The 15,529-nt window shown below is 38.4% G+C and overlaps 1 protein-coding gene across 7 annotated transcripts in view; it reads right to left on the reverse strand.

Annotated features, from left to right (window-relative positions):
• irag2 (inositol 1,4,5-triphosphate receptor associated 2) overlaps positions 1-15,529 on the reverse strand; it is a 31,100-nt gene that overhangs the window by 3,780 nt on the left and 11,791 nt on the right. For 2 of the 7 annotated variants that reach the window (XM_088003130.1, XM_088003125.1), the window contains exons 19-36: positions 14,675-14,948; positions 13,076-13,128; positions 10,974-11,070; positions 10,438-10,618; positions 8,638-8,725; positions 5,947-5,993; positions 5,767-5,855; positions 5,518-5,651; positions 3,484-3,568; positions 3,314-3,368; positions 3,199-3,226; positions 2,850-2,990; positions 2,424-2,558; positions 2,167-2,314; positions 2,031-2,068; positions 1,881-1,937; positions 994-1,055; positions 695-793 (exon numbers count right to left, since the gene is read on the reverse strand). In XM_088003130.1, coding sequence (XP_087859256.1) covers positions 695-793; positions 994-1,055; positions 1,881-1,937; positions 2,031-2,068; positions 2,167-2,314; positions 2,424-2,558; positions 2,850-2,990; positions 3,199-3,226; positions 3,314-3,368; positions 3,484-3,568; positions 5,518-5,651; positions 5,767-5,855; positions 5,947-5,993; positions 8,638-8,725; positions 10,438-10,618; positions 10,974-11,070; positions 13,076-13,128; positions 14,675-14,948 — 1,811 coding nt within the window. The remainder of the gene's footprint in view (positions 1-694; positions 794-993; positions 1,056-1,880; positions 1,938-2,030; positions 2,069-2,166; positions 2,315-2,423; positions 2,559-2,849; positions 2,991-3,198; positions 3,227-3,313; positions 3,369-3,483; positions 3,569-5,517; positions 5,652-5,766; positions 5,856-5,946; positions 5,994-8,637; positions 8,726-10,437; positions 10,619-10,973; positions 11,071-13,075; positions 13,129-14,674; positions 14,949-15,529) is intronic. The other 5 variants (XM_088003127.1, XM_088003126.1, XM_088003128.1 and 2 more) reach the window with 5 other exon arrangements.

Consider the following 15,529-nt stretch of genomic DNA (forward strand, 5'->3'; position numbering starts at 1 on the left):
TTTTTTTATTAACACAATCAAGTAACTATACTACCTTGAGATGTTATAAAAACCTGTATAAATGTTTTCCTCCACATGCTTGATGCATCACTTCTCATTGCATCAAACGTCAAATGGATGCAGTGAAGTTTATGAAGTTATAAAGTGACAAAACATGAGAAAAATTCAAGGGGTATTAACATTTGTAGAAGGCGATGTGGATGTTTCAAAACCAGAGCATTAAGCCATAAAGCAATTTCACACCTTTACATACATCAAATTGTAATTTTGGTAAACAAATATTGGACAGCGTATTGGATGGTGTCATCAACCAATTAAGACCCGTCTCTGTGCACAAACAGCAGCTCAGGTCTTAGTGGGTTTGCAGCAGCAGCACAGACCATTAAAACAGCCCGTTTCCAAAGACACTTCCTCATGCAAAGAACTTCATGCATAAAAGATGGCTGTCATGTGGTTTAGTGTCATTGCTGGGTTTTTTTTTCTGTGTTTCTGATCAACTTCAGTTTTTTTTTGTTCAACTATTTGGCCTGCACACTCAAAATGAAAACACGCTTCCTCATCCTCTCAGAAAAAAAAAGAAAAAGAAGTTGATCTCATCATGTTTCATAGCTAAAAGTTAGCAGCCATCTTTATGGATGAGGGTTTGCTTTGAAACACCGAGGTGACGCAGCCAGAGTGACGTCCATCTCCTTACCCCTTGGTCATGTCAGGGGGGTCTTCAGTGTCAACCCAGGCCGCAGAGCTAACAAAACGCTTTAGCGGCGGCCGTGTCATGCTCTTCCCTGCCACATTCCTGGAAACCATCGTTATCACATAGGGGCACAATAAAAACAACCCTCCAAGTAACAGCACACCGTGGAGAAGAGTAAAACCACCAATAACAAAAGGAATGGACAACTGAAGAAGTCCACTTTGAATCAATGCAATGACATTTTCCTCAGTGTCTTCTCTCATGAATGGAGAGTTTTTTTTGTTGTTTTTTTAACTACTTACCACGGGGATCTCCTGGTCAACCTCTCTACTTCACTCTCTGGGCCATCTTGACCCATTCTGGGCTGTAACAGGAAAAAACTTTTGTCTTAAGCAAATTAGAACAATGATCATCATAACTGTTAAAATAGGTCCAATTTTCCAAACCACTTCATGAGGACATGATTGTGTTTTGCATGTGTTTGTAGTTTAACCACAAATTAACCAGACAACCTTTATAGTTGGGTTTTAGTTTGTTAACAGTGTTCCCCAGATTCAAACCACCTCCTAAATTATGACGCCACATCTGATCTTATTCTGAAAACGGTCATGAGTCAAGATATGTTGCAAAGATATTCACATCCTCTTTTCTTTTTGCATTTCATCACACAACAAACTGCACTGCCTTTTTTTTATTTAATTATCTTTTGTGCAATTTTCTGTGGTGGAAAACAACTATGTATTCCAAAAGTGAAATTGAGAAAAGTGACACAGTTTTCAAACGATTTAACAAATAAAAATCTGAAATGTGTGTATTCCACATATCGTCCCTGTATGGTCGAGCGGTAAGCAAAAAGCCAGTGTTGGCTTCTTACTTGGAATGTTTTTTTTTATCTTACTTTTTTTTTTTTACAAATAATTTTTTTTCTTTTGCTTCACAGTTATCCTCTAATGTGTTGATTTATCACATAACGCGAGTAAAAACTATATTCAAGTGTGTAGTTGTACTATGACAAAATGTGGAAAGGTTTTTGATAGTAGACATATTTTGGAAACATTGTCAGACATTGTTCCTCAGCACAATCTGAACTTTTTGTTTTATTTATTTGTTTGAATCTCATCCATCTTTGAGAAATTGACTCCCAGGAAGATGAATCCAAGTGCATTTTACTGACATTTGTGATTCTTACCATATCAAAGTGAAAGGTTCCAATAGGAACCATGCTGACTCTTCTGGATCTTTCCGGCTTTGAAAAGAAAAAAAAAAACAAAACTCATCAAAGCCAGAAAAAAGAGAAAACGCACTCAATTCTAGTCATTCAGGTCCACAAGTAACAAACCGTGTATTTAGATGGCGGCTTCTTGCCACGGAAATCATCTGTCATTAAAAAAATAAATAAATAAATAAAACATTTAAAAATTGGTTAAAAGGTAAGAAAATTAATTTGAAAAGTTTTATTTGCGAGGCTCCAAAACCTTTTTGTGTTTGTGAGCCAAACGATCTCTCACTCTGCATGAGCGCCTCTCTGAGCTCGAGCAGCTCAGCATGTTCTTTCGTGTACGTCCTCCTCAGGTTCTCAACGTGCTGGATCATCACCTCCACCGCTTTACCAATACGATTCTCCTGTCGTCCAGACAAAGCGGCAGTTTTTGTCAATGTCAGAAATGAAATGGAAAAAGAAACAAATAAAAAAAAAACAACTATAGTTTTGCTGCAGGTGTTTTCATCTGACCTGGTGAATAGCTCCAAGCATTTCAGAGCGACTGGACACTCTGGTCATGGACTGGATGAGAATATCTAAGTTTTTCTGGAGCCTCTGGATGATCTCCATCGACTGGCTGTCATCTTCACACAAAGGAGTGAGAGCCTAGGAGGGAAAAGTGAGGTGAAATGAAAATAGGACATAAATGTAACAACTCCACATTCCCACAAGATATCATCAAGCCATCATCAGTATTTCATCTTTTTTTTAAAATATGATTTTAAGGGCCAGAAATACCCCGGATCATCTGATTTAGAAGATTAAATTAATTCAACATTCATTTAAGCTTCTGGAAATAAACCAACGTTTGGCTCAGTTGTACTGAAGCAGGGGAAGAGAAGACATGCAGGGTAACTATTCTCTAAGAAGTGAAAAGTTAAAGGTTCAAATTTGGACCTGCAACAAGCCTTGGCAGCTGGACACTTCTCTGCGAACATTTTCTTCTGCGAGGTCACGCGACCTCTCCTCCAATCGGAGCCTTTTCTCCAGGGTGAACATGTCACATTTGAATCCCAGTGCGAGGCGCTGGAACTCTGCCTGGAATAGTAAAACACATTGCACTGCAGACATTTTCATAAAAGTTATCTAAATGGAAGAAAATAACTCAGATTTAAAGAAAATTATATCAATTCGGATTAGAAGCATTTATTCTATAGCCATAAATTAAATGTGCTTCTTATTCCTAAATTAGCCGCCCAAAGCAAACAAATTCTTCACATATTCCAAAGTTAGTTGTTCTGCTTACCTCAATCTCCTTATCAGTAGGAGATGAGCTATAGAAAGAGTTTGAGAAAATCATTCCTTAAATAGCTCAGGACTCGTTTTTTAAAGAAAAGGGTCATAAGTGTCTGTTATCTTACCTGTTCCTGTCGTCTTTGAAAACATCGTTGGAGTCAGAGGTCAAGGATGAATCCGCTAGAAAACAAGCCGGTAGAAGTTTTAGACCAAGCAAAACTTGAAGAACTGAATTCACTTTAAAGTGTGAAAAAACTTTATATTCAGGAGCTTTCAATGAATGCGTGTGACTTACATTGTCTCCTAGGGGCCAGGCTGATCTCACTTGGTTCATTCTGGATATGGTTCTTCTCAACAGCATCCATGATGTGTGCCAGATTCTGCAAAGTTTGTACAAAACATTGTGTCTCTTCCTCCTTTTTTTGCATTTCCTGCTCTGGCGCCTCCATTTCAGACAACTCTTTACTGTCAATTCCCGCCTTTTTACTCCTCCCTCCTTCCTTTAAAACAATCGACAAGACTCTTTATTATTTAGAATGAGCCTCTCCTTATTGGAGATAAAAATCAAACTGTGCTCTGTTCTTCCCTCCCTCTCTTCGGTAGGCTCACACGATCGTACACATGCAAAACTGGAAAGACAACAACTTTTTCCAGTTTACATGTTCAGGCTGCAATACACCAATGTAGAGTCTTGTTGTGGGTGGAGGAATTTTATCTTCGTGTTACAATCTTCACTCAACATTTCAGGTTGTTTAAGGAGACTGCTGAAAAAGGTCGTAATATTTTGGAGCATGTTCTAATGATGGTAATTTTTTTGCACTTAATGACTCAAAGAGCAGCTTCTTGAGATCAGTCTTACTAAACACAAAGCTAACTGGTTGATGAGGAGTTATCAAGCATATTCAGCTACAACAATAAGCTTTTCTAGCACCCTAGCTTCAGACAGAAACCAAGAAGGCAGCCTTGCCCTATATGGGTTAACCAGAAAACTAGATTTTTGCGTTCAGTTTTACAAGCTACACCAAGGCTTAAGAGACCTATAACCGAGGACTCCAGGGAACCACAGGTAAAGCCTATATCCTCAAGGGGAAAAATAAAGCATATAACCATTTCATGAGTAGCTCACCTACCAAAACGATTCCAAGAGCATATCAACGATTCATCCAGAAGGCCATAAAACACACAACAACAGACTGCAGCACTGTAGACCTTATTTTCCTGAAATTCAGTCACATTTCATGGTTCAACAATAAGGATTGGGCTACAATGGAACTCACTGTATAGTTCAAAGTCAAAACCATTCCTGGTAAAAATGAACACACGGCCGTCTGACATGCACAAAAAAAACATCAACTTCAGGACTCCAAAGTTCTTTGTGAATATATGAACTGAAGAAATGAGTTTGTGCCCTTAATGTTAAGTCAGTTTATGCTATGTAACAGACTAAGCACTAGAAAATCCCTCTCTGACTGGTCCACTCTAAAACATTCATTCTTATTTTTTGAGCTATTCAAAAACTTGACTAATCCAGATCTTCCATTGGATTTTGATGCTTTATTCAGGCTGTTCCTGGTTGAATTCCCTCTAACTCGGTTGAATCAAAATATTTCTACAAAAAAGAGGGGTGAGGCATTTGCTAGATTCCTCCACACTAATCTAAAAGATTTATTGTCATTTGATTAAAGTTGTTGCAACCAACAGTTGCACAAGCAGTTTTTAGCTAACAGGGACAGATTGAGGTGTGAAAAATGAACTGAAACACAACAGAGTTACAGAAGAGCGAAAAATAGATTTGCAAGGAGGCAAATAATTTCACATCAATGTATTTAAATGTAGTGCAAGTGGATGAAAACTCTACTTCTCGTTTTTCTATTAAATTAATTTATAAAAAGAGTTAAAATCCTGTTGCTTTGCTATATTTGTAGTGTTTTTACAGAGGTGATGCTTGTTATAAAAGGTTGAGAACTGATCTCTAATTTCCTGTTTTGCGGGCCTAAAACTAAAATAATAAAATAAAAATCCTCAGAACAGGGTTTCCTCCAGTGTACTATAAGCCTGGCGGGCCACCAGGCTTTACTTGCCTCCCACTAGACCAAGTTTATTTATTTATTATAGGTTTTAAGACTTTATAGTTGGTGTTTAGGTATTGCTAATAATGTCTTCCAATAACACATTATTACCTAGTGATACTTTCATATTTCCTAATTTTGTATTATCAAATTTCAAAGCCCTACCAATGGGCTTAGCATGTTTTCTAGGGGAAACTCATAGAAACCTATATATATATAAATAAATCAATTTATACAGTCTATTTTATGCCATGGCTTACCTGTGAAAAGGGGAGGTTAGAGGATGTGCTGCCTTTTCCACCTCCTGATTGGTTGTTTGGTCCGATCTGTGATTCTGACTTAGGAGAGCCGCTCTCAGAGGTGTTTGGCCCATTGCTTGTGAGCTGGTTTATCGCTTGGAAGAACATTAAGCGAGTCAAAGGTACTCGTATATGTAAGAATGTGTATGCAAAACACCAGCTGCATATCCTGCTTTCATACAGATTAGATGTTTTGTTTGCTCCTTTTACCTGCCATGCTGGTTGGAAGAGCTTGACCATCAGGCATATCATCCTTAACCATCTCTTCTTCCTCTACCAGCACAGGTAAGAGACTTGTGCTGCAAAAGAACACACTTCACAGGTAAAACACCACAACACTGCAAACCTGAAGCATAATTAAGTGGCGACAAAAAACAAACAAAACCTCACCTGTCCTCAGCTGCTGATTTATCTCCTGACGGGTCACGACTAAGGCTCTAAAAAGAAAAACAAGAAAACCTCAAGTTTTTTTTTTAAAAGGCTTTCCCTCTCTCTTGTGTCCCACATGATTTGATATTAAAAAAGAAGAACCACAGAGCGTACCTGTCCCACGGCAGAGTAATGCCATCTGAGCTTTACAGAGTGTGGAAGAGAGATGAGGCTGACTTCTTATATAATGTGAAAGTCAGGCACGCACAGAGAGAGAGCTCTGCAGCTTTATAAGTGTGTGTATATCGGGCTGGAAATGGTACCAAGTTGACACAGGCATAATACTAAGTGGTGGAGGCGGACTGCCTGAAAACAGTGTGAACACTCTCACACAATGGGAGTGAGGTGAGAGCTCAGATCAGTGCAGTGGCATCTTGTGCAATGAGTGTACATAATATCCGTTATGACGCAGCTTGGAGTGAACAGGTTTGCTTTAACGTTTCACTGAAAAACAACAAATGGAGAACTTTTGTACCGTTTTGTACTTAAGGCAACAAATCTGCCAGCTGCCAAGAGACCCATAATGGTTTAACTAGAACAGTTGAAAGACTTTTTTATTCATTAGTACTTATTTATGTGACAGTGTACAATAGGTGATTTGTTTTCCTACAGTCTGTTTAGATTTTGGATTAAAAACAGCACATAATAAAATGTACCAGGAATCTGGCTGGTGTCAAGAACTGAATGATTTCCAGCCTGATTGGCCAATTGGAACCCAGAAATCAAGTCTTATTTTAATTAAATCAACAGACCAAACCATAAGCACTGACTGCAGTAAGTCCTGCAAGAAAACAACTCAGTTGATTTGGACTTAGAAAAACATTCCTTTTTTGCATTCACACCTAACTGACTATCGTGAATTTTATCAGTCGACTACTGGATTAGGATCTAATCTATACACAGCCGTGACCTGGAGTAAGCAGGTATAGAACACCAACAAGATCATCAGGGTTGTTTACTGACTGAACAAAATTAGACAAATGGAGCCAAGGTTCCCCTATTAAAGCTAACAAAAATGATGTAAAATGTTTGTGCTGGTTTCTGGCGCAAAAATTCTCACCTCTACCAATATCGTTATAAATATATTAAATAAAATTTGAGGGTAGGTCAAATGTCAAAAGATAAAAAAATCTCGATATTCCTTTTGGGTTGGATCACCGGGGGGTGCTGTGATCTTTGAGGCGGTATTATGTACTTTATACCATAATCAAGCAACTATGTTACCTTGAGTTGTTATGGAAATGCTGTACATCAATCATGACTTAAAAGGAATGTTGACGCCTTGAAATTAGTCTTCGTCTTTTTAAGAATCTCCTGTTCTTTCAGACACTTCGCCTTCAGCAAGTCATCACAGTAATGCTTTTCCATTATGTGGTTAACCAGGAGTGTTGGACAGAGAAGTGGTTGGTATGATGAGCTCAGCAGACATGCAGTTCCACCCGGTGTTTGCTAATTGCTGCTGCTGCTAGTCTGGAGGAGCTGAGTGGGGAAGGTTTAGAGGAGGGGTTTTCTGTGAGGTGGAAGCTCAGCTGGAGACTACAGCTCAGAGGAGGATCTTTGAGGAAATCCTCAAAACACATCGTTTACGCACCCTGAAAGGTCTTTTAGATCAGGGGATCCAGGTTCAAAACTCGAGAGCTCCCATCCCACAACAATTAGACACATCCCTGCTCAATCACACCTGAAATAAATGACAGAACTCCCTCATCAGCATCTGCAAAGTCCAGGCAACAAGCCTTTCTATTTGCATAGGAGTCTCACCTTACACCTACGCAAGGCGACTAATGTGGCAGCACCACATGAAGCTTGCAGCCACAAAACATAAGCAGCCAACAAGCATCAATATAACTACCAGCTTCAAAAGAGCATCCAAAGAACCAAAAATCATCATAAATACAATTACTTTCAAAATATATTGAATCCCTGTAGTTGTTGTCAGTTTATTGTGTGCAATAATGTAATCATAGAAGTACCACCTGGATTTGATATTGGGTGGGTTCATAAGAATATTTAACTGTAATTAAAAAAATATCAGTTTCTGATTTTGTAGTAATGCACAACTATAATTTTAATGAAAAACAGACAATCAGCAAAGCCGTATACTGCATTATGAAAATTACACCGACTCAGAAGATTAATTAGGAGACAAGAAACAACAGACTTTTTGAATTAAGTAGAGCTTTTCAAGCAAAAATGTTAATTATTTGCTCGTCAAGGAAATATTTCTGTTAATCACTTTAAAGTGACTACGATTCATTTATTGTCTTTCATAAACACATTTGACACGCTGTTTAAAAACCTGAAACAAAAGTAAACTAGAGACCAAAACAAACAAAAAAAAAATTTCAACACTGATGCTGATAAGTCACTTATAGTGATAATTACTTCACATACTTGGGAAGAGGGTTCAATAAAGCTGGAAACCATCTTGATTTAAACATCTTTGTCAAGCTCAGAGCTACTTTTACTTTGTGATCTCAACTGAGTCTTTTCATCGTAATAGAACATAACAAAAAACAAAAAACAGGGGTTGACCAAACAAGATTGACTGTGTCAAAAAGAGGAAGAGGAAGCAGCAGCAGGCTGGTGCTGAAGAGAAGAGAGGAAACTCTATTCCCCCACGTATGAAAGCACTTCCTCTCCGTTACTAACCTTATGCCGGCTCATGTCTGCTGCGCTTGCGTCTAGCTCGTTTTCTTTCTCCTCTTCTTGCCTGGGATCCTCACCGGTTGACAGGATGCTGACCAAAAACGAAAGGTCAGAGTTTAAGTGTCAGACACTATGCATTCTTTTAGATTCTCGCTGTGCAAAATTAGACCACAACAAAGTACATCTGATCTGACAGCTGCTGCAGAAAGACATAGAAGGCTTTAGTCTGTTTGGAGGTGGACTTTGTCTATGCAAAGCACGGCCACAGAGATACCGATTCAACTGGGAGCTCCTCCTACACAGAAAAACACCCATTTGACTGGCAAATATGGCCAAAGTCATAGGGAAATGATGAAACTAAAATGCCAACTGCACTTGGCTGGTAATAAAACTCAAAAGTTAGTGAAATAAGCATCAGGATGATGCTCCAGCAGGATGCACGACAAGGTCGCTTTCTTCAGTGCTTTAATATAAAGGTGTGACTCTCACATGCCACCATCTGAACAGCTGTGTATAACCCATTCCTGAGGGAAAAATAAAGACTTAGAATACACAGCTGTCACTCTTTTCCAATTTGCATAGCAACATCAATCAAAGTGTTATTTATTTTAGATCTGCTGGCTACTGTGTCTGTCACAGAGCAGCAACAACATTAACCATCAGTAATGACATTCTTCAGGATATTCTAGTTCTGCTTTTTCCTTGGATAATCTCTTTTTTCCATGACGTGTTGACATGCAAACGTACAGTACGGATGCACAGATGAACAGAACAACAAGCAGCTGCTCATTTTGTGACTGATTCTAGAAACTTGTCATGTTTCCTAGAAGTTAGGTATGGTGTTAAAAGTATATCAAAGTTTTAATACCACTAAAACCTTCTGCTACTCATTTTACCGCTTAAAATCATTTTAGTAAGATGCTATCTAAGTAGCTGTTAGCTGGATGAAAGATAGCTTCCAGTCTTTTCCCAATAATGAGAAGGAAAAATTCAACTTTATGGAAATGCTTTCATTGGTAAGTAGCACAAAGAATCATGGAGAAAAGAACGAAGAACCAACCTTAATAAAGCAATGTTCTTTCAAAACTACAGCTGCTTAGCTATAAGTAGCATGTCTGCAATCAAGAAGCCAACTGCAGGGAGGTTTCCTCAGCAGATACCCTGGCTAATAGCAAGCAAATATCAGCTTATTACACTTTAATAATATCCAAGAAGAACTGAAAAACGATTCAAGCAAATATGAGACTATTACTACTACAATTAGGCCAGTGTTTATTCTATATTTAACTTTATTTTATGCATCAATGTGATGACACTGGAGCTGATAAAAAACAGTGCACCATCACGACTATCAGATGACATGAGTGTCGTAATACAAGGAACGTGTCAATTTGCACCTTCAACTCCCAAACTGGTTTTCTTTAGAAATTCTCAGTAATACAGACATCTCTATAACTTATTGACCTCTGCTTCTTCAACTTCTTCCTTCACTAAATTTTCTATGATGTTTGGGTGTAACTTATTTATTTAAATACAATTGCATAAGTTTGACATTTTCATATTGGTAGGAATATCCGTTACCTTATAGTTTTAACCAGAAACAATGTAATATCTCTGACACAATGATATTTTACTCACTGTCCCTTTAAATCTTTACAGTCAGTAATATATAAAAAGTACTCTGAAGTATTATCAACAAGGCACTAATGTAGAAAATACTTTACTTTAGAGACCTCTAGTGGTAAGGTCAACAATTGCAGAGGATAAACGCAAGGCAATTTCCTTTTGAAAACATCGACTCACCTGTCGCTCTTGGGAATCTTCTCATCTGCTCCAGGTGACGCGTCGCTTGCAGAAGCCATGTCTGCTTCTGCAGCAGCTGAATCAAGAGGCTTGGAGCTGTGATCCTGTTCAGCCGGTGAGTTTAGAGCTGGAGCTGGAAGGCCGGAGTTGAACTCTGGAAGCTCACTTGTCTCTTCACCTGCTGAGACAAAAAAACAGAACGAAATTTAAAAATAAAATCTTTTCCCATGGTAAAGTTTTAGATATCAGTCACAATAATCTACTTGAACTGGATCCTGACGGCAAAGCACCACATTAAGTGGTTTAAGTTTGAAAGATGACAAGCTCCATGAGAAAGGTAGACGATTTAACCAGATTTTGAAAAATCGCTCTCTGCTCTGAACAAACAGCATATTGAGTGAGTTGAGAAATGAGTCATGCCTCGGTTGAGTTTTAAATGCTATCAAGTACGGCTGTAGTCTAGGTGACGTTAAGAAGCAGAAGACGGTGAAGCAGAAACGGAGAAGAGGGAGAAAGAAAAAGAAAAAAAGTCTCACTGTTTCCTGAGTGGGACAGATCAGGGAGAGCAACCGCCTCTGGGTGTGTTATGCCGACAGCCTGTGAGTGGGCGCTCAGTGGTACTGCTGCCGCCTTCTGAAACACATGCAAACAAAACGATAAACATTCATAATGGGAATGAGGGGAAGGAAGATCAAACAAGTAGCTCACGCTTAACAGCAGGCAGAAACAAAACTTTGCCAGATGAGAAAGTCTTGCACAAGTCAAACTCGGCACATCAGTGACGGGTTGCTTACAAGAGACTTAAATTAAGTTTTGCATCAGCTTCAATACGCACAGTTGACAGCATGAATAATGTAGTGAAGTTTTATAAACCTCTTGGGTGTTAAATTGTTTGAGCAAGTGGGGAGAATGCAAAACATCCAAGTTAAGATACCGTCTAGCTTCAACTCATTCCTTTCAACTCGGTGTGATCTTAAGGTTTCATCATAGCTGTTCTATATTAGGAAGCAGGCAGTGTTAGTGCAAATATGGAGCCTGGTGCCTCAGAGCAGAGGCAGTGAATCATGATATGTGAAGAACTATTTGGTAGGCAAATGGTAGGAGAATTGAAAAAAATGTATGAACAGGATAAGAACTTGGGGGGAGAAAAAAATCCCAGAGAATCACTTAAGATGCACCCCACGTCAGAAGAAGATGGGTGTGGTCTTGTGTTATTGGTTTTGAAAACAACCATTCCCATTTTTTTAATGTATTTTTCCATTTTTATGTTACATCCTCATTCCAAACTGTATTTATCTCTTTCCTCAAAATGTGGAAAGAACAGAAACACCTTGATTTTGAGATGTCCGTACTTATGATTCACAGCTCTTAGGTTTCTATTCTTAAATGTACAAAAATATCAAAAACTTTTTGCTCATTGTTACAATGGGTTATTTGTGTGTAGAATTTTGAGGAACGCAATTAATTTAATACAATTTTGAATTAGGCCATAACAGCAAAATGTGGAAAAAGTGAAGTACATTATGTGCCTTTTGTTTTGCAATAGGCACTTTGTTGCAAAAAAAAGCAAAAGCAAAAAGAAAGAAAACAAACATATGAGCTTTTTTTTCATGTAAACCAGCCAGTCACAAAACTAAGCCTATTTTGAAAAACAATTTATTTCAGAAAATCATAATCTCAATAGCATTTCAGTTGATTCTGAAATATGTTGAGCAAATGGTTCCTTTAACACAGCAGCAGGAAATGCCTCTGCATCTAACTGCAAAACCGTGCAAGTGTGACTGAAAACCAGTGAGAAGTGTGAAAACAGACGAGAAATTACTCATAACCTGACAGTTTTAAGCTGATTTTCAGAAGAAGTCAAACTAAAATATAAACTTATTTCATAACAGCTTTCAATATGACAGTACAGAGAGCAGCTTTAAAGATTATATAGAAATGTTGGGTATAGCTTAAACCTTGCATCATTTACAGCTGAGCACTAACAGTCACATTATACTCTAAGACAACAGAGCATTGAAACTTAACTTATCTGGATCAAGAAACATAAGCATCAAATTTAAATAGTCGCTCTGCGTTTTAAACTATTTGTCAGTCTACTACTAAACTCAATTTGAGATGAATAACAGGTTGTAAGAGAATAAATTTGCACTCCAATAGCATTTATAAAACATTTTTTTGAATTGTAATAATAAACCTGATTATTGATGGTGGCAATATATTTTATTAAATAAATAAAAGCAAAATGGCTTTTATGTGGATATCATGGTGGTTCTTACTTACTGTAATGCTAAGAAAATACAAATTCATTAATGATCATCAGTCTGGAAAGGGTTATAATAGCATTTCGAAGGTTTTGGGACTTGTTACGGCCCTGGGCCTTGTAGGCTGGGCTGCAGGTGCAAATGCACTTTAACCCCTGCATGGTCTCCTGTTTTGTTATGACCTTGAGTCGTAACAGGACTCATCTTAAAAAGGCACTATGGTTTTGTTGAAAAAAAAAAATGGTGAGATGTAAAAAAAAAGACATACAAGTGTGAAAAAAAATCTGGACTTTCTTCATCAACTTATGTTTCTTAATCCACTTTATGTAGCCATACTTTATTACTGTATCAATTGATTTTTGAAGTTATTTTACCTGCAAAGGTTGACAAATGACCTCAGGTTCTGATTGTGTGCAGGCTGCAAAATCTGTAACAAAAAAAAAAACAAAACAAGAAGATCCCTTAAAGGCTGGAGAAAACAAATAGACATCAAAACCCCAAAGTTTTATCTCAAGTGTCCTTAAGCTGCAGATTTGCTATAAAAACACAATGGCGGGGCAGATAGGATAAATGACATGTATGAAGGGGCGTTATGCCTATATTCACCCTGTTCCGTTTCTCTGCCTGCCAGCCACTCATGCAGGAAGAGAAACAGGGATTACCAAGCTCAGTTCGGGGGCTCAGACCACTCGCACACCCGGCCATAGAAGGAACTTGAGGAAGCCAAGAATTCTGGAGATGTGTTGACACATTCACATCACACTTTCTCTCTCTCACACAATGTTAAGAAGATCAGAACTACAACCACCATAGAAGGCAGGGGTCTATTTCCAGGGGCCACAGAATGTGTGCGTCCATATAGTGGCAGACAGTGTACTGCACTGGTGCTATGAAAGTATGCGCAGCCCATGACCCCCATTTCAGTATAACCTGCTGTCACAGACACAAATGCGAAGGAAAAATAAGAATCAAGATTTTGATTTTGAGGTACTAAAGTCCCACAAAAATCTCCAGCATAATGAGGGTCATGTAAATTTGTCAAATGAAAAAGAATGAGACAAAAAAAACAAGCAAAAAAAAAAAAAAAAAAAAAAACTGAATATAGCTGATACACTTGACTAATCAAATTGGAAAGTGGCAGCTATAATTTGAGTTGAAATAAGCAGCAGATTAACTGAACAGCAACAAATGGACCCTGTTGTCTGGTTCATGGTGGCAGCATGTTGGAGCAGCTCTGTTACGTTAGTTCAGATTTGTTCTTTTTCTAGATCTTTTTCATAATGTTCTCTTTAGTTTTTAAATGGTGTGCAGCTGGAAAAAATTGGAGACTTTTTACTATGTGCAACCATGACAACAATGTATATTTTGCAAATGGAAGCGGCTGATTAGCATCTTAGAAGCTCAAATAATACATCAACTATGACCCCCAATCTCAGAGGAAATAAAAAGGAGGCTTCAGGCAGTCATGAGTGTCACACATCAACATTCTTCAGTCAGAGGCCTCTTCAGGTTGTTGTAATACAGACTGCTACCTGATATCCTTCCTGCCCATAGCCTCACCATTCACAACAATTTCAAGATTGTTGAATGACATGAGCTACAACAAAATTTAATTTCATGTACAGTGTGTAGATGATGAGCTCATCTGAGATAAGACCAACCACACCATCAGCTAATGCAGAACTTGGCATCAAGGGCTAAAATTGATTTCTTCTGTAAATCTTGATTTGACAAATATTGCTCCCTTCTCACCCTGTGTTCAGAAGGGAGCAAGATCTATCAAATCCCTGCTGTTTTTCTGTTTGCTTTTGGTTCATGACAAACATAAGGGGTGTTTTCCAAACTCTGTCAGTACTCATCACTAGCTCTCAATGGGCATAAAAGATGAACATCTTAACATGAAATCTTTTAAACACTTTACATTAAAGATCTGTACCAAAGCATGCAAACAGGTTACTGCTGCCTCTGCCTACCTTGTCTTCCCTCAGATGTGCTCTGATCAGGTTGAACATCTGTACAGACAGAGGAAAGAGGAGTTGATGTATCTCTCACTTCTCCTTCCCCAACTGTGTCCACTACTGTCCACTTCTTCTCCCCGTCCTCTTCTTCAACTCTCTCTGGCGAATAGTCAGTTTTTTCCTCAGGGCTGCAATCTCTTTTCCCATCCTGCACCCAGCAGTTCCTCTCTGCTAGGTCATTTTTCAAGAAGTCCTGTAGAGCAAACTCTTCGTCCCAGTCCAAGTCAGGCTAAGAGAAAAATTACAGAAACAAGAAAAATGTAATAAAACAGGACAAATCCCATTGATGAAAGTGCTGGAGGTGGCTCAGATAAAGCAGCTCATCTCCTTGTTCCATTCCACCATTCACAATCTGAAACCTATGAGACCAACTGCACCAATTGAATCTACAGGTACTACTAAACTTTTAAGATTTGAAAGTACCATGACACGTACATGTTCATTTAATCCACAAAAAAAAAGAGTTTTATCCAAAAGCAAATTACAAGAGGGATCAGGTTATTCTCAACCCCTGAGAAAAAGCCATGATTTTTAAATAAGTTTCAAACATCAGCAATGGGCTGTTTGAATAATTTGAAACTAGGAGCTGCATTACAGCAGAATGATTTAGTCATTGTATGTAACAGCAGTGCCACTGTAATGCTCCAGCATGCGCAAGCACGACAATCTGAGGTTTAAAAAGTGTGTAGGTGTGTGGCCTTATTAATTTTTTGTGTGGGCGCTCATGTCCACTTAACTCGCCGGCTCAAACTCGGCTGTTCTCTACTAGATGCTCCAGCTGTCTACAAACAAAACAAGCTGCATCACTGC

This window comes from Poecilia mexicana, unplaced genomic scaffold (assembly GCF_051168715.1).
Source record: "Poecilia mexicana isolate PSO_F unplaced genomic scaffold, ASM5116871v1 scaffold_23, whole genome shotgun sequence".
NCBI classification, from domain to species: Eukaryota; Metazoa; Chordata; class Actinopteri; order Cyprinodontiformes; family Poeciliidae; genus Poecilia; species Poecilia mexicana.